Source organism: Meles meles, chromosome 14 (assembly GCF_922984935.1).
Source record: "Meles meles chromosome 14, mMelMel3.1 paternal haplotype, whole genome shotgun sequence".
NCBI lineage: Eukaryota > Metazoa > Chordata > Mammalia > Carnivora > Mustelidae > Meles > Meles meles.
This window is the reverse complement of record NC_060079.1, coordinates 28223181-28241284: the sequence shown is the minus strand read 5'-3', so window position 1 is coordinate 28241284 and position 18104 is coordinate 28223181. Positions and strand designations below refer to the sequence as shown.

Here is an 18104-nt window from a genome sequence, read left to right as displayed (position 1 = left end):
TCATCTTCCATTTGGCTGTTTCTGAGTTTCGTCTTTTATAATAAGACTGATTGTAAGGTGTTTTCCTGTGTTCTGTTAGCTATCCTAGCAAGTTATTAAAGCTGAGGACGGGTTTGGGGGAACCCCTAATTCATAGCTGGTCAGTCAGAAGCACTGGTGGCCTGGGTGTTGTGACTGGTGTCTGAAGTGGGGACAGTCTTGAGGGACTGAGCCCTTAAACTTAGCTGACCTGACACCAACTCCAGATAGATTGTGTCAGAATTGAATGAGGCCATCTAGTTGGCCTCAGAGAACTGGAGGATTGGTTGGTGTCAGAAAATATCTCAGACTCCATATCTTCTCTTGGTCTGGAATGAGTTCAGTTTGGGTTTCTTCCTTTTTGAGTGATACAACTCCAAGTAGAAGATGCTAGCTCTAGAGAAAGGATAGGGATCTCAGGCCAGCCAGCAGTGAGGATGGGAATAGCAGCAAGGATGACCAAACAGGGGCTAATGTTTGGGTTATTGTGTGTCACACTGACAATGACCGGCCAGGTAGACACAACCAGGGTGAACTCTTCCTAATGGTCAGATGCCTCATTCCCACCTGTGATGCTCAGAGAGACCATGAGCCCTGAAAAACACCGTATTGTTTTGTGATGTCACCTCTGGAATGTTCTGAGTGTTTTGGTGACCAACTCCTGCATAGGACCTATACCTGGCACCTAACACTGGTATGGCTTTTTCCTTGAGCTAAAAGTAATAATCTTAGAAAAGATAGTAGGTATGGGTATCTCTGTTCCAAGGATTTTCTAGAAGGTTTTTACACCAACTATAATAGATGTCTAAATTTCTGTCCAGAGAGAAGCATCTTGTCACACGCCGTTTTCACATTCTCAGACTCAGATTTTCATAACATATATAGTTGACAAGAGGGGTTAAGTGAGTAGAAATTCTTTTTTTTTTTCAGGTTGAGTAATTGAGGCTCAGAGGATGGGCTGGGAAGCAGAAATCGTCTTATTTTCTCTTTTCCACAGCACTCGAGGCCAAATATTACAAGAAAAAGAGATACCAGATCTGAAAGCCTAGAAATCCCAATCAATGTGGTTCTGCCTCAGGTATGGAAAATCACAGAAGAGGTTAGCTTCCCTATAGCCCAAATAACCCTCCTCTTTTAAAACTGTGAGATACTGTAGAATGAGCAGATTTCACTTAGCCACCGTGGGTCTTTGTCATCCCACAAAGGAGGAAGGTGGGTCTGGTGACCTGGTAAGACCTTCTGGCCCTCATACCACTAAAGTTTCTATGACCCTCTGAAATAAGCCACTCTTCCCAGACTTTGATCTTTTGGTTCTTGATGTTGGACAACCACTCTAGATTTCTGGGGGAGAATTAGAACTGGGACCTGGAACCAAATGCAGTGGGCTGAATCCATGACTAGAAAGCCAAAGGCCTGGACCAAAAGGTACCAGGTGACTTGGAGGTGCCAAGAGAATTGAGGCTAGCTGTTTCCCAAAGATAAGGGTGCAAGGGGGACTCGGAAGGGAGGCCGGTGAGCGGATGAGGTCTGGACAGGCTGCAGAGTGTCAGGTCTTCTCCTCAGGTCTCCTAAGCAGCCGTTTCCCTGGTGGGGTTCTCCTGACTGGATTGTTCCTCCTGCGGCTATGTCACAAAGGAGGCAGCCTTGCTTCTCCAGAGGCACCTAAGGCCCTGTTGGAAGATCATGGCCGTGCAGCCAGAGGGGCTGAAATGTAGGCTGGAGGAATCCAATGCAGAGGTAACTGCCTGAAAGCTAGATATGAGGTTGTGTAGGAACAGGATGGAGCGCCTGTGGGCCTCCTTTACATACATATTCATTTATGCTAACATGTATATTTAACTATATCTCCATATATAGTATATAACTACATAATGGTATATAATACATATAATCAAATTATTCATGTGTTTTCTAAAGTCTGCTCTTAAGGATTTTCTGAAGAACAAGATTACAAAGAAGACCTTCAGCATTCTTTTGATAGGTGGAGATAAGTGTAACAATCTCAGCAAGTATGTTCAGCAGGAGGGAAAAATAGGACCCTAGAACATTCTGGCTCTTTCTTTTCACATCATCCTTGTAACTTTGTACAAGCAGCCACTTCTTCTGTTTCAGCTCTGGAAGCCTAGCACATAAGCAGACTTTGTCCTGATGGTTAGACAGGAGGGTTTGCCTACAGGGATCCTACAGCTCTAGGAACCTTCTTTTTAGGTCTGATTCTTGCCTCTAAAATGCCGTGTCGTTCTGCAGGCCACTACTCCCCTGAGGGGGGGGTGTTGCTCCTACGGTTTGTTCACAGCCCACAAAGATCAATCTTGGCATCACTAAGGGACAAGAAGAAGGTGACAGCCTGGGGATGGGTTAGAGAATAGGATTAGAAATAGTGGTCCCGTGAAAGAGAGATCGGAAAAAGTCTTCTGTCTACACCTGACACAGCTCTCCTTGCCAAGCTCTCAGAAGGAGGCCAGCACGAAGGAGGAGAGAAGGGGAAGGGAACTGGGGAATGCTCCAGTTGGCTCTGCCCCCGGCCCCCCGGCCTCCGCACTTCCTACACGGAAGGACCTGGTGATGCTAGTGTGAGGTAGGGACTGTAGAGGCATGGGATCTGGGCTGCCCAGCAGCCCCTCTAGTAAGGGCAGAGCTGGAGGGAGGGCCCGCGCCCACTCTCTCCACTACACCCCCTGCTGGGGCCCAGTCACATTCCCGTTCCCTCTGTTCTCTTGCCTTTAGGAAATCGTGCCTCCTCTCTCTGAATCCTTGCATGTATTTGCATGTGCTGCTTTTTCTGGCACCGAGCCCATCTGTTCCTGGGTGCCTAGAAAGTGCCTCTGGCTTCCCAGGCCCCAGTCACGCCGAGCTTGGGCTTCTCAACTACCCGGCACGTGTCTGTGCTTCACTATGTGTTAGCATCCTCGGGGCTTCTCAGGTCTTCTTGATTTTCAGCTTTTCTTCTCACATTAAACATGTGTGTTTTCTGATCTATTTTCCAACAGTGCATTCACCTGCCAGCCCTCAAGGTTAGTTCCTGCCCCGGCTCGCTGACCTTGTTCCTTCTGTTCTCCCAGGATCCCTTCACTCCGCAGTGAGTGCTCTCAGTGAGTCTCACGGAGGCACTGTTTCGGGCGGGTTCCTTAGCAAAGGGCCCAGATTAGAACGAGCTCCCACAGCACCGTCCAGGGTTCCTCTCGGGCCTCCCCTTCTCAGTCTCCTTTGTTCAGGCTTGTTCTTCAAGAATGAGAAGCTATGGGATCTGCTGACACTCCCTGCCTCTCTCGCAGTTGGAGCAACTTCCAGGAGGAGGATGTCAGGAGATCCTGTTGCAGTTACCCGAAACTATCACATATGATGACATTTTTATCATTATTGCTATTCATTTTATAGTTCTCTCGGAATCAATCACACTGACCTGCCAATTATCCTCTTACCTGTTAGCATTTATTAAAACCAACGTTGGCTGTATCATGGTACTAGGCAGCTGAGTCATTTAACAGTGGGCTGGTGAGACTCAGCCTTGTCCCCTCATCTGAAATTTCGTAGCATACCCGGTTCTTCCTGCCCACTTCCTGGGGCCTCTCAGCTTCACCTGTCTGGACAGTACTTCAGACGGCTGATGTTCTTGGATTGTAGCCCTCCATATTGTTGGGAAACGAGGTGTTTAAAACACTTGGTTCAAGAGGTTTGGAATCTCTGGAGCATTTGGACATCTCCTCTGGTCTGTGTAGCCCTAGTTTTCCAGGTGTGGAGAGAACTTTCGAGCATGTCAGCTAAGCCTGTGTATTTAGTGTCCAGTTCTTCCCAAATGCTTTAGATGGCAGGCCACCAACCTCAGAACACCATCCAACCTCAGAGCTCCACCCCGGAAGGTCCCACTCAGAGTCCCGTTCCTTAGAAACTCCACAGTACCCGTAAGAGACCTTGGTCTTATCACCTCCCCTTTGTTCCTTGCCCTGCCCCCCCTTCCCATTGACCATTCTTCCTCCAGGCTCTCCGTTTGCCACAAGGACAATGGGCAAAAGCACTCAGTAATTGGTGATTTCAAGTATTTTCCTTGCAAGACCACTTATACTTAAAAAGGAGATGCTGGGGAGAGGGCCACGCCTGATGCTAAGGAGGGATTCCCATCCACGAGTTGGATTGAGGCTCTGCAAGGGAAATGTCTATGCCCCTTTCTAGATCCCTGACACTAAGGCATCTTAGGTTACAACAGTGAGCACGGTGCTCCTGAGGGCAGAGGCTCTTGGTTATTTTCCTAACAAGATGATGGAAAGGTGTGATGGCCAGTGGTTTTCCCCTTCCCACATCCATTCTCACAGGCATCCATCCTTTCATGAAGAAGCCAAGCTTTCCCTCTTTCCTCTACTGGGTCTCTATCCATGTAGGAGGGCATTTCCCACAGATCAGGGTAGAGACAATCTTTCCTCTATGGGAAATGGGGGCCATGCCTGTTCTGGGGGCTTGGATCATGTTGCCATAGGCTCTACCTCCCAGGTTTAGAAGAACCATTCCGAGCTCTCCTGAAAGGCCCAGACATCTTATTAGGCCTCAAGGACATCAAGGACAGATTCGATTAGCCCAGGAAGTGATACCACCGGCTGGAAAGGCCTACTGAGAAGGTGCTGGCTTTAAACACAGGCTGAGAAGTCCTGGGGTTTTGGACCTCATGTGTTTACCTACCTCACATGCTCTCTCCTTGGAAAGCTCTTTGGTAAATAACTATATTTAGCATTTGCCATAGCGCCTTAGGCCAGGAACATTGGTGTCTTACAAGCAGAACCGGTCATCTATTTGGTCTTTATGACTGCTTGCATACCACTTTCTTGGCCTTTTGCCCCAACCCCAGGAAGTAGACAGGGTGACTATATGTTTAGGTTCATTTCAGAGGTGACATTTAGAGAATTGAAGTGACTCAAGAGTGACGAAAAATGGGACTTATGAGCCCAAAGCTGCCGAGAATTTGGGACCTCTACCTTCACTGGATTATAGGTTCCAGATGGGGACATGAAAATCACCGTGCTTGGGTACAGGGGGCAACCTTGTTTAAGGATTACGTAGACCTAGGGTTTTGTGGAATTCTCATGGGAAAGCCCACTGCTCTAGACTTTCCACCACGCAGTCACAGCTGTGCAGTTTAAAAAATATGAATTGAAATGAAGCTATAACTTCATGAAATCCACAAAATATATTAAGACATATGAAATCACCGCTTTCGTAGGCCATAGACGGTACAGCCTCAATGGTTTCGCATCATTTGATTGAATATCTCTTCCTTACCTTTCTCTGTGTTTTGGTTGATTAGTTCCACTGTATGTGAAGCGTGCTAGGCATGTCATAACTAACTAACTAACTAAGGGACAGTTCACTTTCTTAGAGAACTGTAATTTACCATTTGGGGAGAAGATGGGACAGGGCAAAAGAGAACGACTGTGAAGGAATGATATCAACACATGCAAAATAAACTCTCTGGGCATTGTGAAAAGCACGAGTGAATGTGTGGTTTGGAGTCAGAGATCCTGTTTTAAACCCTGTTCTTCCCCCTTGCTGGCTATGTGATCTTAGGTAAAACCTGATAGTTCTTCTCTGTAAGATATTACATGTGAATATGGAAATCAGTTAGTATATTATCACATAATAGTCATTAGTCATCATGTTAGTTCCTTTTTCTTTTTCTAGAAATCTTCCTCTAAGAAAATCTAAGCACATTCTCTTCTGAATCTGCAGTAATCATCTTTGTAGCTCTCTATAAACAAAGAAAATGTCACACATTCTCCTTTCATTTTTGAACTCTACAACAAACTCCCTGAAAGAAAGAGGGCAGATGTTAGTAAGGTTGTGGTGGATAGTTGCACAGGTTGTGTACTGCAACAGTAGCTGTGACTGGCACCTCTAAATTCGGTCATTGTACAAACATATGGGGGTGGCTCTGAGGCATGTTTGCATCTCCATTTTCTAGACCTGGAAATGAAGGCACAGAAAGAAATGATTCTGTAAAGTTCATGCCCTCATACAGGGTAGAGCCAGGACTCTTTTTGGATTCTGTGATGCCTGGTCCCCTGGTCCCCATATCTTAGAACCTACATTAATGCCCACTGCTCTTTGGCCTCCCTCATTTACACCATGCAATAATTGGTGCTGTTCACTGAATTTTCAAATTGACTGAAAGTTCCCTGGAGGTAGGGTCTGAGACCAGATGCCACATTAATATTAGTTGATTCATCAACATAAATGTGAAGGAAGAATTGGTCCAAGAACATTCAGAGTGGAAATAGACTTAGGGTGGGGAGTTTTCACAAGGCCAAGAAGGAGCCTTTCTTGAAGGATTAAGTCTAGCTAGGTCTGATTGGCACTGGGGACAGAAAGAATTTGTCTTAACATTTTGTCTTAGAGTTTAATCATGATTCCTGACATCTCTGAAATCCCTGGATATTTGACATTTTTCCTTAAATCTCAGTTTCAGAAGGTACTGATTGACTTTAACCTCTTGATACTATCTGTAGGATTGTGGGTTTGATGAAACAGGTATATTCTTTAAACTTCAAAAAAAATTTTTTTAAGATTTTATTTATTTGAAACAGAGAATGAGAGAGAGAGAGAGAGAGAGAGAGAATGAGAGGGGAGAGGTCAGAGGGAGAAACAGACTCCCCACTGAGCAGGGAGCCTGATGCAGGACTCGATCCTGGGACTCCAGGATCATGACCTGAGCTGAAGGCAGTTGCTTAACCAACTGAGCCACCCAGGTGCCCCAAAATGTTTTTGTGTTCTATGAGGCAACACTGGACTTGACCTCCTCCTTGATCTTATACAGGACTAGTTACGAGAGGAGCGTTGAGTTCTGGGGAAGGAATTATGGTGGTCCTATTAGCTGTCAGTATTTTCTGGATCAGGTGCTGTGGGCATGTGACTGGGAAGGTACAGAGTCTGTGTGGGAAGCAGTGGCCATTTAAAGGAGGGCACAAGATGTCAACGTTAGTAGAGTGTTGCTAGGGCCATAGTAGTGCCCACTTATAAACATAGTGCATTAGACCAGAGAAAGTTAGACTAAGAGAACATTTGGAGATCGTGTCACTGACCCCTTATTATACAAATGTGGAAACCAAGGTCAGAGGGTGAGAGGATATGACCAAAGTCACCTGATGGCATGCATAAGGATAAGGGCCCAAGTATCCAGATTATCCATGGCTAGGGATCTGCCACCCACCGGTAAGGTTTTATTCAGTGCATTTCTGCTGAGGGGACAGTCAAAAGGTCCTGGAGTAACTAAGGCAGAGTCAAAGCAGCTGGATATGGTGATTTAAAGACCATCATGGATACTCTGAACAGTAATAAACAGTAGAAAGCACTAGTGGTTTGTCTTTGAATATTTAGCTGGATCAAGTTGCATATCTCTGATTGAAACGAAATAATCCTAACATAGAAAAGACAACTGGGGTAATTTGAACACTGATTCAGTATTTGCCAATATGAAGTGATCATTGTTAATGGTATTGACGCTTTGTTGAGAAGATATGCATCAATGTATTTATGGGTAAAATAACAGAATGTCTACACTTTGCTCTAAAAGAACGCAGTGGCGAGGCCTGGTGGCGGCGTTGGGTGGCTGTATAGCTGAAAGGCACGTGGGTAGCCTGGACTTGGCAACAGCTGAAGCTGGGTGAGGGGTACCTGGATGTTTACTGGGCTCTTCTCTCTCCCTCTCTCTCTCTCTCTCTGTGTTTGACGTTTTCCATAATACAAAGTTAACACAAAACTATTTTCACCTCCTAACTATTGCAAGTCTTTTGTTAAATACACAGTGATTTCCTGGGTGTGTGCTTTACCCATGTAAGTTCAGGCAGCTGGGACTGGGTTGGTGACTTTAACGGGTACAACTCACACTGGTTACTTAACTTTGACTCTGAGTTTGCTTCTCCATCTATAAAATGGGAATAATGATAATAACACTTCATGAAGTCAGGGTTGCAAGGGTTAAATGAATTCAGTCCACAGGCCTAGCACAAAATGGGAGCTCAATATTTGTATCCTTCTTCCTTTTTCTTCTCAAGATTGGGATCCGCACTGTTGACTAAAGCCACCATTTCCATAGTAATGTTTTCTAGAGCGAGACCTTGCTGTGAACGAGGCCCACATTGGAGGGAAAGGACCTCTCATGACGTGCTCCTTAGTGATTGTGGCTAGTCTTCCCAGAAAACTGCAACCAAGGGACCTTAAATAGGCTGGGCTGTCCACAGTGAAGTTCATTCTGGTCACAGGTTCAGCCACAAGAGCAAAGGGACTCTCCCAGTTGAGAAAGGTGAAAACCACAGAGGCTGGATTTATTTAAAGTAAATAAGGTTCTGATTGCCCAATGCTCCTGGACCCTCACTATCTAGAAGATTAAGCACATCTTTATAAAGTTAATGACATGTGCTTATTGCAAAGTTAATAGCAAAGAACTGAACCTCCTATTTAATCTAGATCTTTGGGTCTTAAAGAATTCGTGCCAACATGATAGACCATGCAAATTATATTTTCTCTCCATACCCATATATATAATGCAGATAACCTGACTTGTTTTCTATCTTCTCTATCTATAAAATTGTGAAAATAACCTAAGAAATGAGGAATTGATATTTGGAGAGCATTGCAATGTACTTAAGATGAAATGCTTTTGCTGTATTTAGAAATAGCTATCATGATGCTTATTTTTATTTAAATTCATCGCTGCAACTGTTGTCTTTTTTCTAGGATACTTCCCACCTGTTCACCGCTTTCTGAATACACCTCAGAATTCTTCCATTAGCGAAACCTACTTTTCTTGATAACAATACCTTACATTTCAATGGCACTTGGCAGTTTTAAGAACACATTTGCAATCGTTATCTCATTCAGTCCTCACAATGGTGTGGTGTACCATACAAGGCATATGTTTTTATTTCCATTTTACAGGTACATTTCACTGATTTTAAATGTTGGGAGGTGTCTTTTTCTTTAAAAATATGATTTATATATTTATTGTAGACAGAGAGAGACAGTGTGTGTGAGTGCGGGCAGAGGGAGAGAAACTTCAAGCAGATTCCAGCTGACTTTCAGAGCCTGACATGGGGCTCAATCCCACGAGCCATGAGATCACAACCTAAGTGGAAACCAAGAGTTGGATGCTCAACCAACTGAGACACCCAGGCCCCCCTTGAAGGTGCCTTTAAGATCGGGGAGTCTGGCTCTCTCTTTTTCACTAGCAAAAAATTGGGATCTCAGAGAGAGTGAAAATTTCCAGTTTCACACTGTCTATCAGCGACAGAACCAGGATGAGAATTCTTGTGATCCCCAGTCTCGACACCTTGGCTTTTAACCATGGTGTAAGCTCCATCTGGGCAAACTGCACGTTCTAGCTGATTCAGAGCTGTCCTAACCACCAGCAGCCGGAATCACTGAGGGAACTGGTTGGAAATGCAGGTTTCTGGACCATGACCCATACTGAATAAATCAAGTCTTACAAGCAGGGAACTCAGAAATCTGAATTTAAGGGGCACGTGTGTGGCTTAGTTGGTTAAGTGTCTGCCTTTGGCTCAGGTCATAATCCCAGCCTCTCATCCAGTTTCCTGCTCAGTGGGAAGTCTGCTTCTCCCTCCCCTATCCCTCCCACTCATGCTCTCTCCCTCTCTCTCAAATAAATAAATAAAATATTAAAAAAAAAATCTGCATTTAAAACACACCCAGTTGATTATTCTACAATGGAAAGTGTAAAAGCTACTGGCTTATTGGATTTAAGCTCTGTGGCTCAGATCCCCTTTTACAATGATGGTCTTGAAATGTGTGGGTCACCAGCATGAATTCCTCTTTATGAATTCCTTGGTGTCCTTTGCTGTCTTCATTAGCACATGTTGACCTCTCACTGCTCAGTGATATGTCTGTGATGGTGCCCTTCTTTTCCAAAATTACATGCTGGATTCTGCTTTGAGTCTAACACTCTGTTGGCAGATGTGAAAGGGGCTGCTGGAAGGATAGACTCAGGGTGGCTAAGAGTGAAGGATGAGACTGAATAGGGCTGAGGAGCGGACTAGGTTGATGGACAGCACCGCCATTTTGGACACAGTGATTTGGGTGTCTGTTGGGGTGATTCCTGCTGCCTGTGCCCATTGTGGGTACATATCTGCAGTGGGGGTCAATTGAGAAGCAAGTTTGTTCCTCCTCTAAGGTGACAGAAGTGTGTCAGAGCCCACGTTTCATGCTTTCATACATCATCTCTTTTTATCCTAAAAAATAGATCTGTGAGGAAAGGCAGTAGATAGAGTTATCCCAAGTTGAAAATGTGGAAACTGAAATGCAATTCTTGTAATCGACAAAATGGTGGGGCTGGGAATCACAACATTTGTTGACTCCAAGTTAATGCCTTCAACCTGCACAGTATATATGTGATGGCCAGTATTCTTGAATTCCCTATTTTTGTGTTTGCCCACTCACTGAAATCCATAACCACTCAATCAACCCCTGTGGCACTTTGTTGGCCATTCACAGACGTGCAAAGGTGACCAAAAACTTAAGCCCCTGATGCGCACATTCTAGATAAGGACGCTTGTTTTTGCTCTCATACTGCAAAATGATGTCCTTTGCACAGTATATGGAGTGCCACATTTTGGACATTTTTTGTGCTTTTTTGGGTGATTTCATGGTTTCAGATACCCCCCCCCCCCCAGTATACTGAAGTGTCGTCTGGCATTCCTAAATGAAAGAAGGCGTGAAGTGCCTTATGGAAAAAACACGGGTTAGATACGCTCTGCTCAGGCATGAGAGACCACGCTGTTGGTTGAAAGTTCAATGTTAACGAATCAATAATCCATACTAAACATGTCTTTCAACAGAAACACATATAATACAAGGTTACGTATTGACCAGTTAACAGAACCGTGGGCTGGCAGGAACCTAGCCCTCCATTTCTCCTAGGAGCAATGGTTTGGTATTCGTGACTTCGGTGTTTGCAGTGACTACTGCAAATAAATGAGGGTCAGTTGTATTTCCTTGAGAGGGCTCCCCAAAGCCCAACGCAGAAGCGTCCTCTGTGGCCAACCAGGACCATCAGACTAAGCTAATTGTGGGGTACCGTGTGAGGCAGGCTTGGGGTGTCATCTCCTTCACTAACTCTGGGCTTCCCCGTTCTCTCCCACAGAGGGGCACCGCTGAGCCTTTCCTGAGGCTCCACAACTTGTACCCCACCCCGCGCTGCGCCCGGCAGGCTGCCCTGCCCCGGCTGAGCCGCCGAGTGGTCAGCCAGCACTCCTACCCGCTGAATCGCTTCTCCTCGGTGCCCTTGGACCCCATGGAGCGCCCCACCTCCCAGGCGGACCTCGAGCTGGATTACAACCCCCCGCGGGTACAGCTCAGCGATGAGATGTTTGTCTTCCAGGACGGGCGGTGGGTAAACGAGAACTGCCGCCTCCAGTCCCCCTACTTCTCTCCGTCCTCCTCTTTCCACCACAAGCTGCACCACAAGAGACTGGCCAAGGAGTACCTGCTGCAGGAGGAGAACAAGGCATTGCGGGAGGAGAACAAGGCGCTGCGGGAGGAGAACAAGACGCTGCGCAAGGAGAACAAGATCCTGCAGGTCTTCTGGGAGGAGCACAAGGCCACGCTGGGTCGGGATGAGAGCAGGGCCTCCTCGCCGCTGCTGCACAAGGACACTGTGGCCCTGGAAGTGGTGAAGAAGGACACAGCCTTGCAAATGCACCGCAGCAAGGAGAACAGCACCCTTCAGCTGCTCAGGGAGGAGAACAGGGCCCTGCAGCTGCTGCTGGAGCAGAGGAAGGCCTACTGGGTCCAGACGGAGGAGAAGGCGGGCCCCGGGGAGGAGGCCAAGCCCATCGCCTCGCCCCATGAGGAGCCCCATGTGTCCGGGCTGCTGCCAGATCAGAGCACAGGCCTCTCCTCCCCTTTCGAGGAATCCAAGGGGCCCCCGACCCCCCAGGAGGACTCCAAGACACTCCGGGTCCTGCGCCAGATGGTCAGCAACCTGTCCGGCTCTTCCGGGGATGAGGAGGTTAAGGCTGCCTCCGGCCTGCCCGACGGGGGCCAGTCCCTGGAGGTGCTGAGAGAGATGAACCAGGCCCTGCAGGCCCTGCGGGAGGAGAACCAGAGCCTGCAGATCCTCCGCGAGGAGAACCGGCTCCTGCAGGAGGAGAACAGGGCCCTGCATGTGCTGCGTGAGGAGCACAGGATCTTCCAGGAGGAGAACAAGGCCCTGTGGGAGAACAACAAGCTGAAGCTGCAGCAGAAGCTGGTCATCGACACGGTGACCGAGGTCACTGCCCGGATGGAGATGCTCATTGAAGAGCTCTACGCCTTCATGCCCGCCAAGAACAAGGACCCCAAGAAGCCCAGCAGGGTCTGAGGCCTCCAAGCAACATGGGGCATGGAGTGCTCGGCCAAAGAAGAAGACCTGCCTTTTGTCCATCTCCCTCGCCATCAGCCGCCAGCTGGTGTCCACTGAGGAGCAGAACCACCACCTTTCCGAAACTCGCGGAAGTAATAAAGGCGCGAGGAGGCTGGGGCCAGTTAACATCATCTGTGTGCTGCTCTGGCTTCTTTTTTTCCCCTTTTCCAGCAGTTTTGGGTTCACAGTGAAATGGAACCAGCAGTACAGTTTGTTCCCATAGGTCCCCGTCCCCATACGTGCACGGCCTCCCTGGCGATCCCCACCAGAGCGCGGCAGTGTCACCACCGAGGAGCCTACGACGGCAGGCCATTATCACCGAGGGTTCTCCGTTTCAGCTAGGGTTCCCGCTCGGTATTGGGCCTTCCGTGAGTTTGCACAGATGTATCATGACACGTGTCCACCATTATAGCAGAAGTGCATTTTCACTGCCCTAAAAATCCTCTGTGCTCTGCCTCTTCTCCCCTCCCTCCAAGCCCCTGGCAACCACAGAGATTCCTAGAGTGTCCACAGTTTTGCCTTCTCCAGATGTCATCTACTGGAAACACACAGTATGGAGCCTTTTCAGGTTGGCTTCTTTCACTTAGCGATATGCTCGTAGGTTTCTTCTGTGTCTTTTCGTGGCCTGATAGCTCATTTCCTTTTAGTGCTGAGTTGTATTCCATTGTCTGGCTGTGCCACTGTTTATCCATTCCCCAGGTGAAGGACAACTTGGTCTCTTCCAAGTTTTGGGAGTTAATGAATCTGCCTGCTTTCATTCCCCAACCCCCGCCCCTCAACCCCAGTCTCTTCCTTCATTCTTGTCTGTTTTTTCTCATTCTGTCCTATTTTTCCTTCTTTTTTCTCCTACTCCTGTGCTCTCTTTTGTCTTTTTCTTTCATCATCTTCCATTTCTTTTTTTTTTTTTTTTAAGATTTTATTTATTTATTTTACAGAGAGAGATCACAAGCAGGCAGAGAGGCAGGCAGAGACAGAGGAGGAAGCAGGCTCCCTGCTGAGCAGAGAGCCCGATGTGGGGCTCGATCCCAGGACTCTGGGATCATGACCTGAGTCGAAGGCAGAGGCCTTAACCCACTGAGCCACCCAGGAGCCCCCATCATCTTCCATTTCTGAAGCCATGGTATGGATGGTGGCCTGTGGAAGAAGAGGTTCCTCTAGGCTAGGGCTTTTTCATTGCAGTGCTAGTGACACTTGGGGCGGGTAGATCTAGGTTGTGGGGAGGCTCTCCTGCATGTTGGATGTTTATCAGCACCCCTGGCCTTTGTCCACTGGATGCCAGTAACAGCTACCCAACCCCCAGATGTGATGACCAAGGGTGTCTCCAGGTATTGCCAAATGTCCCCTACCCCCAACACTGCTCTAAGTTTCTCAAAGTATATTCTTTGAAATACCAGTCCTTGACATGCTCTGAGAAAATGAAGGTTTCCATGGGGGAGAAATGCTGTTAAAATCAATCTTCTCTGGCAGATTCAGAATCATACTCCAAGTTGAAGGATCTGAGAAGTCCTACAATGAAGAAATCGGTTTAACTTTGGGGGAACTCAGAATAGCTCAATTTTATTTGATCTTGAAATCTCTTTTTATGTTATCCTGCTGTTCACCCAGTGTGGGAAGCGGTGCCTATGCTCTCCCCAGCTCTCGGCTCACATCCCTATTCCCAGGTGCCTGCCCTCTGCTTATCCATGGTTCACATTTCCCAGTTGGATATAAGTGGTGGGGCAGATGACTGCCAGGCTTACTGGAGGGAGGCACAGAGGCTCAAAATTCTGGGCTTTGATTCCCATTTCAAAAGTTGGACACAGTGTAGAACCAAGAGGTTGAAAGGAACCCCTGGGTGACTATAGAGGGAGTTCGGCTGAGGTTCCCAAACCTTGCTGTATAGTGGAACCACCACAGAGGCTTTGAAATATGCTGCTGTTGCTGCTGCTGGAAATCACGTTCTTTCCGATGAATGGGATTTTGAGCCCCTGGGCTGTTTGCAGCGCACAGAATGTCGGTCTATGGAGCTGCCCACCCCCTTCCTCATTCACATGCAGGTCTTCTCCAGCTTGAGCTGTGATCAGTTTCTCTGGGTAAATAGTTGTTTCCAAATTCCTTACTTTTCATGTTTAAAAGCTCCCCAGGTGTTCCAGTCTGCAACAAAGTTGAGGAACCAGGGTGATGGTCCTTGAGCTAAGTGGACTGATTCTTAGTATCCTGCTCCACTTGCCCACTCACTCGCTCACTACGGGTCTGTACCAGGAGAGATGTGTGAGGGAAAGGAGGAGTTTACCCACTTTGCGGTTGGGACAGAGAGGAGTTGGAGACTCCTCTAACCTCACTTCGAACCCGCTGTTCATGCTCGCTAGATTTCCAAGCCTTGAGTAAGCTCCAGAAGGTGAGTCAAAGGCAGTTACCCGGCACTTGCCACTTGATGTGACCCCCGTGATCCTTGGTCCATGGGAGGCAAGTGGTACTGTTTCTTCTCCAGCTAGAGAAACTGGGATGCCAAGAATTGTGAGAGATTAGCCAGCTAGTAAGAGCCAAACTGGGACTTCAATACAGACTCCATGACTGCAAATCTCAAAACTCCTTTTAGATCACATTGCCAAGTAAAGCTGGTGTCCAAACGTTAGGTTTAAAAATGGTTTGGGGGCCTATTTTCCAGATTCAGGAAGTCGTTGAGTCCTACCCAGAATAGCATCAGAGATCCCAAATGAGGGAGAACGATGATAGGAATATTTTTTCTTACCAGTTGGTGACTACACTTCTAGTCTATACATAGGAACAGAGGGGACGGATGTCCACACAGAGGCTCAGTAATTCATTCCCCTGTTGCCACCCAAATCTGAGAAATACGAAGTTGTTGCTAATGGACCTCAGGCCCTTGGCAGTTTTTTTTTTCTCCATTTGGCAAATGCGTCATGCAGGATGTCGTACACCATACTCCATTTAAGTCAATGTTGATAACCCCAAGGGGTAGGATTTTTTTCTTCTTCATTTTTTTGATGAAACCAAATTGATTTCTGTGATTCCAGACAACTAGAAGACAAAAGGCAGGCTCTCCCCATGTTTGTGTTACAAATATTTAACTTGGATTAATCTACATATCAGCAGTTAGAGGCTTTCTAGCCAGCTGAGGGAGCTCAGAGGACTTAATACTACTTAACAATGTCAACTTTCTCTGTCAAGCCAAATTTAAGTGAGTGAAAAATTAGCAAGGCAAGCCATAAAATGTCATTTTCTATGGAATGGGCAAGATTTACTTCAAAACAACATTTCATTGTGTAGGGCAATCTGTGACAGATGAGCTAACATTCCGTGGGAGCTAACTTCTTATGGAACAGAGTAAATTTCACTCTTCAAAGAGCACTTTCTGTAAACACCTCTGCTCCCTCCTCAGTTTGCCTCCTCCAGTCCCTCACTAATGGCTGAGGCTGTTTTCTCTTTGCAGGGAAGGTTTGCCCTCAGAGAGTTAAGCATTCTCCCTCTGCCAATCGGCCCTTGGCCTGGCCACCTGGTGCCTTTGATAGCTGGGGTCAACTGACCATTCCTACTGAATTGGCCGAATCCTGTCGTTAGGACTATGCAGTGCCCATTAATTAAGGGTCAGGTCAAATGGAGAATATTCACAACCTACAACAACTGGCTAGTTAATGGAAACTGAAGTTCCCCAGAATTAGCGCAGGGAAGGAATTCCAATGGGAGAATCCCCTATGTGAGGACAGTCATTCTGAGGTTAGCAGAGAGAGCCAATGTGAAGGACCAAAATCAAAACAACTCTGAAGAAGATCTTGCCGGCTTTGAATGCTCAGATTCTATTCTTGAATCTTCCCTTTTCTAAGGACTTTTCATAAAACGGAGTGACCTCAGTCTGCCTGTGGTGAATGCTTGCTGGAGTCCAGTGTGACTTCAGGGAAGCAGCTGGGAGAAGGGCACACGATGGCGAGGTGTCTAATGGAGGAACGTGGACACCCGAAATCCTCAATCACAATCAGCTTATTGTCCATGGAGTTGAATTTCTGATTCATCAGATGGGAAATGGCTCTTCCTGAAAGGCCAGGTCATTTTCAGAATATTCTGGAACTGCCAACACAGCTGCTGGAAACCATGTTCCTTCCAATGAATGCGATGTTGAGCCCCTGAGCCGTTTGCGGACCACAGAATGTTTGTGTTCGGAGCTGCCCACCCCCTTCCTCATTCTCCTCCAGCCTGAGCTCTTATCAGTTTCTCTGGGTAAGTAGTTCTTTCCAAATTCCTTCTCCTCTTTGTTCACTCACACAACGGCCTTTGTAACCACGAACAAAGTTAGGAGCAGGTGACAGATTATTTTTAATGCTGCCAAGACAAGTGGCTGTTTAACTTTTGACATTTTCTCTCTCTAAGCCTGCCTTTATTCTTTGCAGATGGGGTGACTCAGAGCTCTTCATCAGAAATCCTCACACCATGGCAAGATTCAGTCCAAATCTTTTTCAGACACGGGTCAGTCCTCAGACGGGAACACTGTGTGGAGTAGAGTAGAATTACTGGGTTGTAAGTTACTTGTTGTGGCTGACGATTGGGCTGTCCTAGCCTTTTCCCTCTCCTCCACTCATTTAATCCTTCACCAGGTCCTGTGGATCCTACCTCCAACACAACCCTCGGATCCTTCTACTTCTCTGGATTCCCATGAGCGTGACCCTAGTCCTGGCCACCGTCATCCTCTGGGTGACTGCTCCAGCTCTGCTTTCATCTCTGGATCTTCAGTGTTTCTTTCAGCCCATTTTCCATGTACCAATCAGACTGATTTTCTTATATGTGGAGATATTCTCCCACAGTTTCCTTACTTAAAATACATCACTGCCTTTCCATGATGGGTCTTTTTTTTTAAGATTTTATTTATGGGGCACCTGGGTGGCTCAGTTGATAAGTGTCTGCCTTTGGCTCAGGTCATGATGCCTAGGTTCTGGGATCGAGCTCTGCATTGGGCTCCCTGCTCGGCTGGAAGTCTACTTCTCCCTCTCCCACTCCCCCTGCCTGTGTTCTCTCTCTCACTGCCTCTCTCTCTCTTGCTGTCAAATGAATAAAATCTTTGTGTCAAATAATCTTTTTAAAAGATTTCATTTATTTGTCAGGGAGACAGAAGAGCACAAGCAGGGGGAGTGGCAGGCAGAGGGAGAAGCAGGCTCCCTGCTGAGCAGAGAGCCCGATATGGGACTCCTTGCCTGGACTCTGGGATCATGACCTCAGCCAAAGGGAGACACTTAACCAACTCACCCAAGTGTCTCTCCATAGTCTTTAGTATAAAATAAAACTTTATTATGGGTCTCTGACTTGAGTGTGTGGCTGCTACCTTATATTCTTCTAGCTTTCTCAATTCTGTTACACATCACTCTTTCCCAAGGTCCCCACTGGGCTTCTTCAGAATTCAATATAATTTAACCAAATGATCTCCTTGTCTCTTGGAGATTACATCCGGAGAGGAGAGATCCCACCTCCTGGGAAGAGCAGGCAGAGCGCTAGGGAAGATGTACTTGGCCTGGTGAAAAAGGATGGGGACACCTGGGCTTCCTGGTGGTCGGAAGGAACCTTCTCAGGTCACGATCAAGCTGTTGGATGTCAGAACCCAATAGCTTCCCACCTTGCCTTGTCTTTCGTGGAGATCTCCAATCTGAACAGCTTTGTACCAGCAGTGTGGAATTCAGAGGGAGACCTCTGGATACCTATCTAA

The 18104-nt window shown here is 47.0% G+C and overlaps 1 protein-coding gene across 2 annotated transcripts; it reads left to right on the top strand.

Annotated features, from left to right (window-relative positions):
* Window positions 1-637: 637 nt before the first annotated feature.
* Window positions 638-12421, top strand: CBY2 (chibby family member 2). Of its 2 annotated transcripts, XM_046028176.1 has the most exons (3): window positions 638-712; window positions 1016-1096; window positions 11156-12421. In XM_046028176.1, exons 1-3 carry the CDS (start codon window positions 638-640, stop codon window positions 12371-12373), a joined length of 1374 nt encoding a protein of 457 aa, XP_045884132.1. In that variant the 3' UTR covers window positions 12374-12421. The 2 variants fall into 2 exon arrangements, with proteins under 2 accessions (XP_045884132.1, XP_045884133.1); XM_046028177.1 differs by lacking the exon at window positions 1016-1096.
* The last annotated feature ends 5683 nt before the right edge of the window (window positions 12422-18104 follow it).

Excerpts from the sequence above, each read along its gene's own strand:
- CBY2 (XM_046028176.1), top strand. The coding sequence starts at position 638 with ATGTCACCTCTGGAATGTTCTGAGTGTTTTGGTGACCAACTCCTGCAT. Across the intron at positions 713-1,015 it reads ATACCTGGCACCTAACACTG|CACTCGAGGCCAAATATTAC; the intron begins GTATGGCTTTTT and ends TCTTTTCCACAG. Across the intron at positions 1,097-11,155 it reads TCAATGTGGTTCTGCCTCAG|AGGGGCACCGCTGAGCCTTT; the intron begins GTATGGAAAATC and ends TCTCTCCCACAG.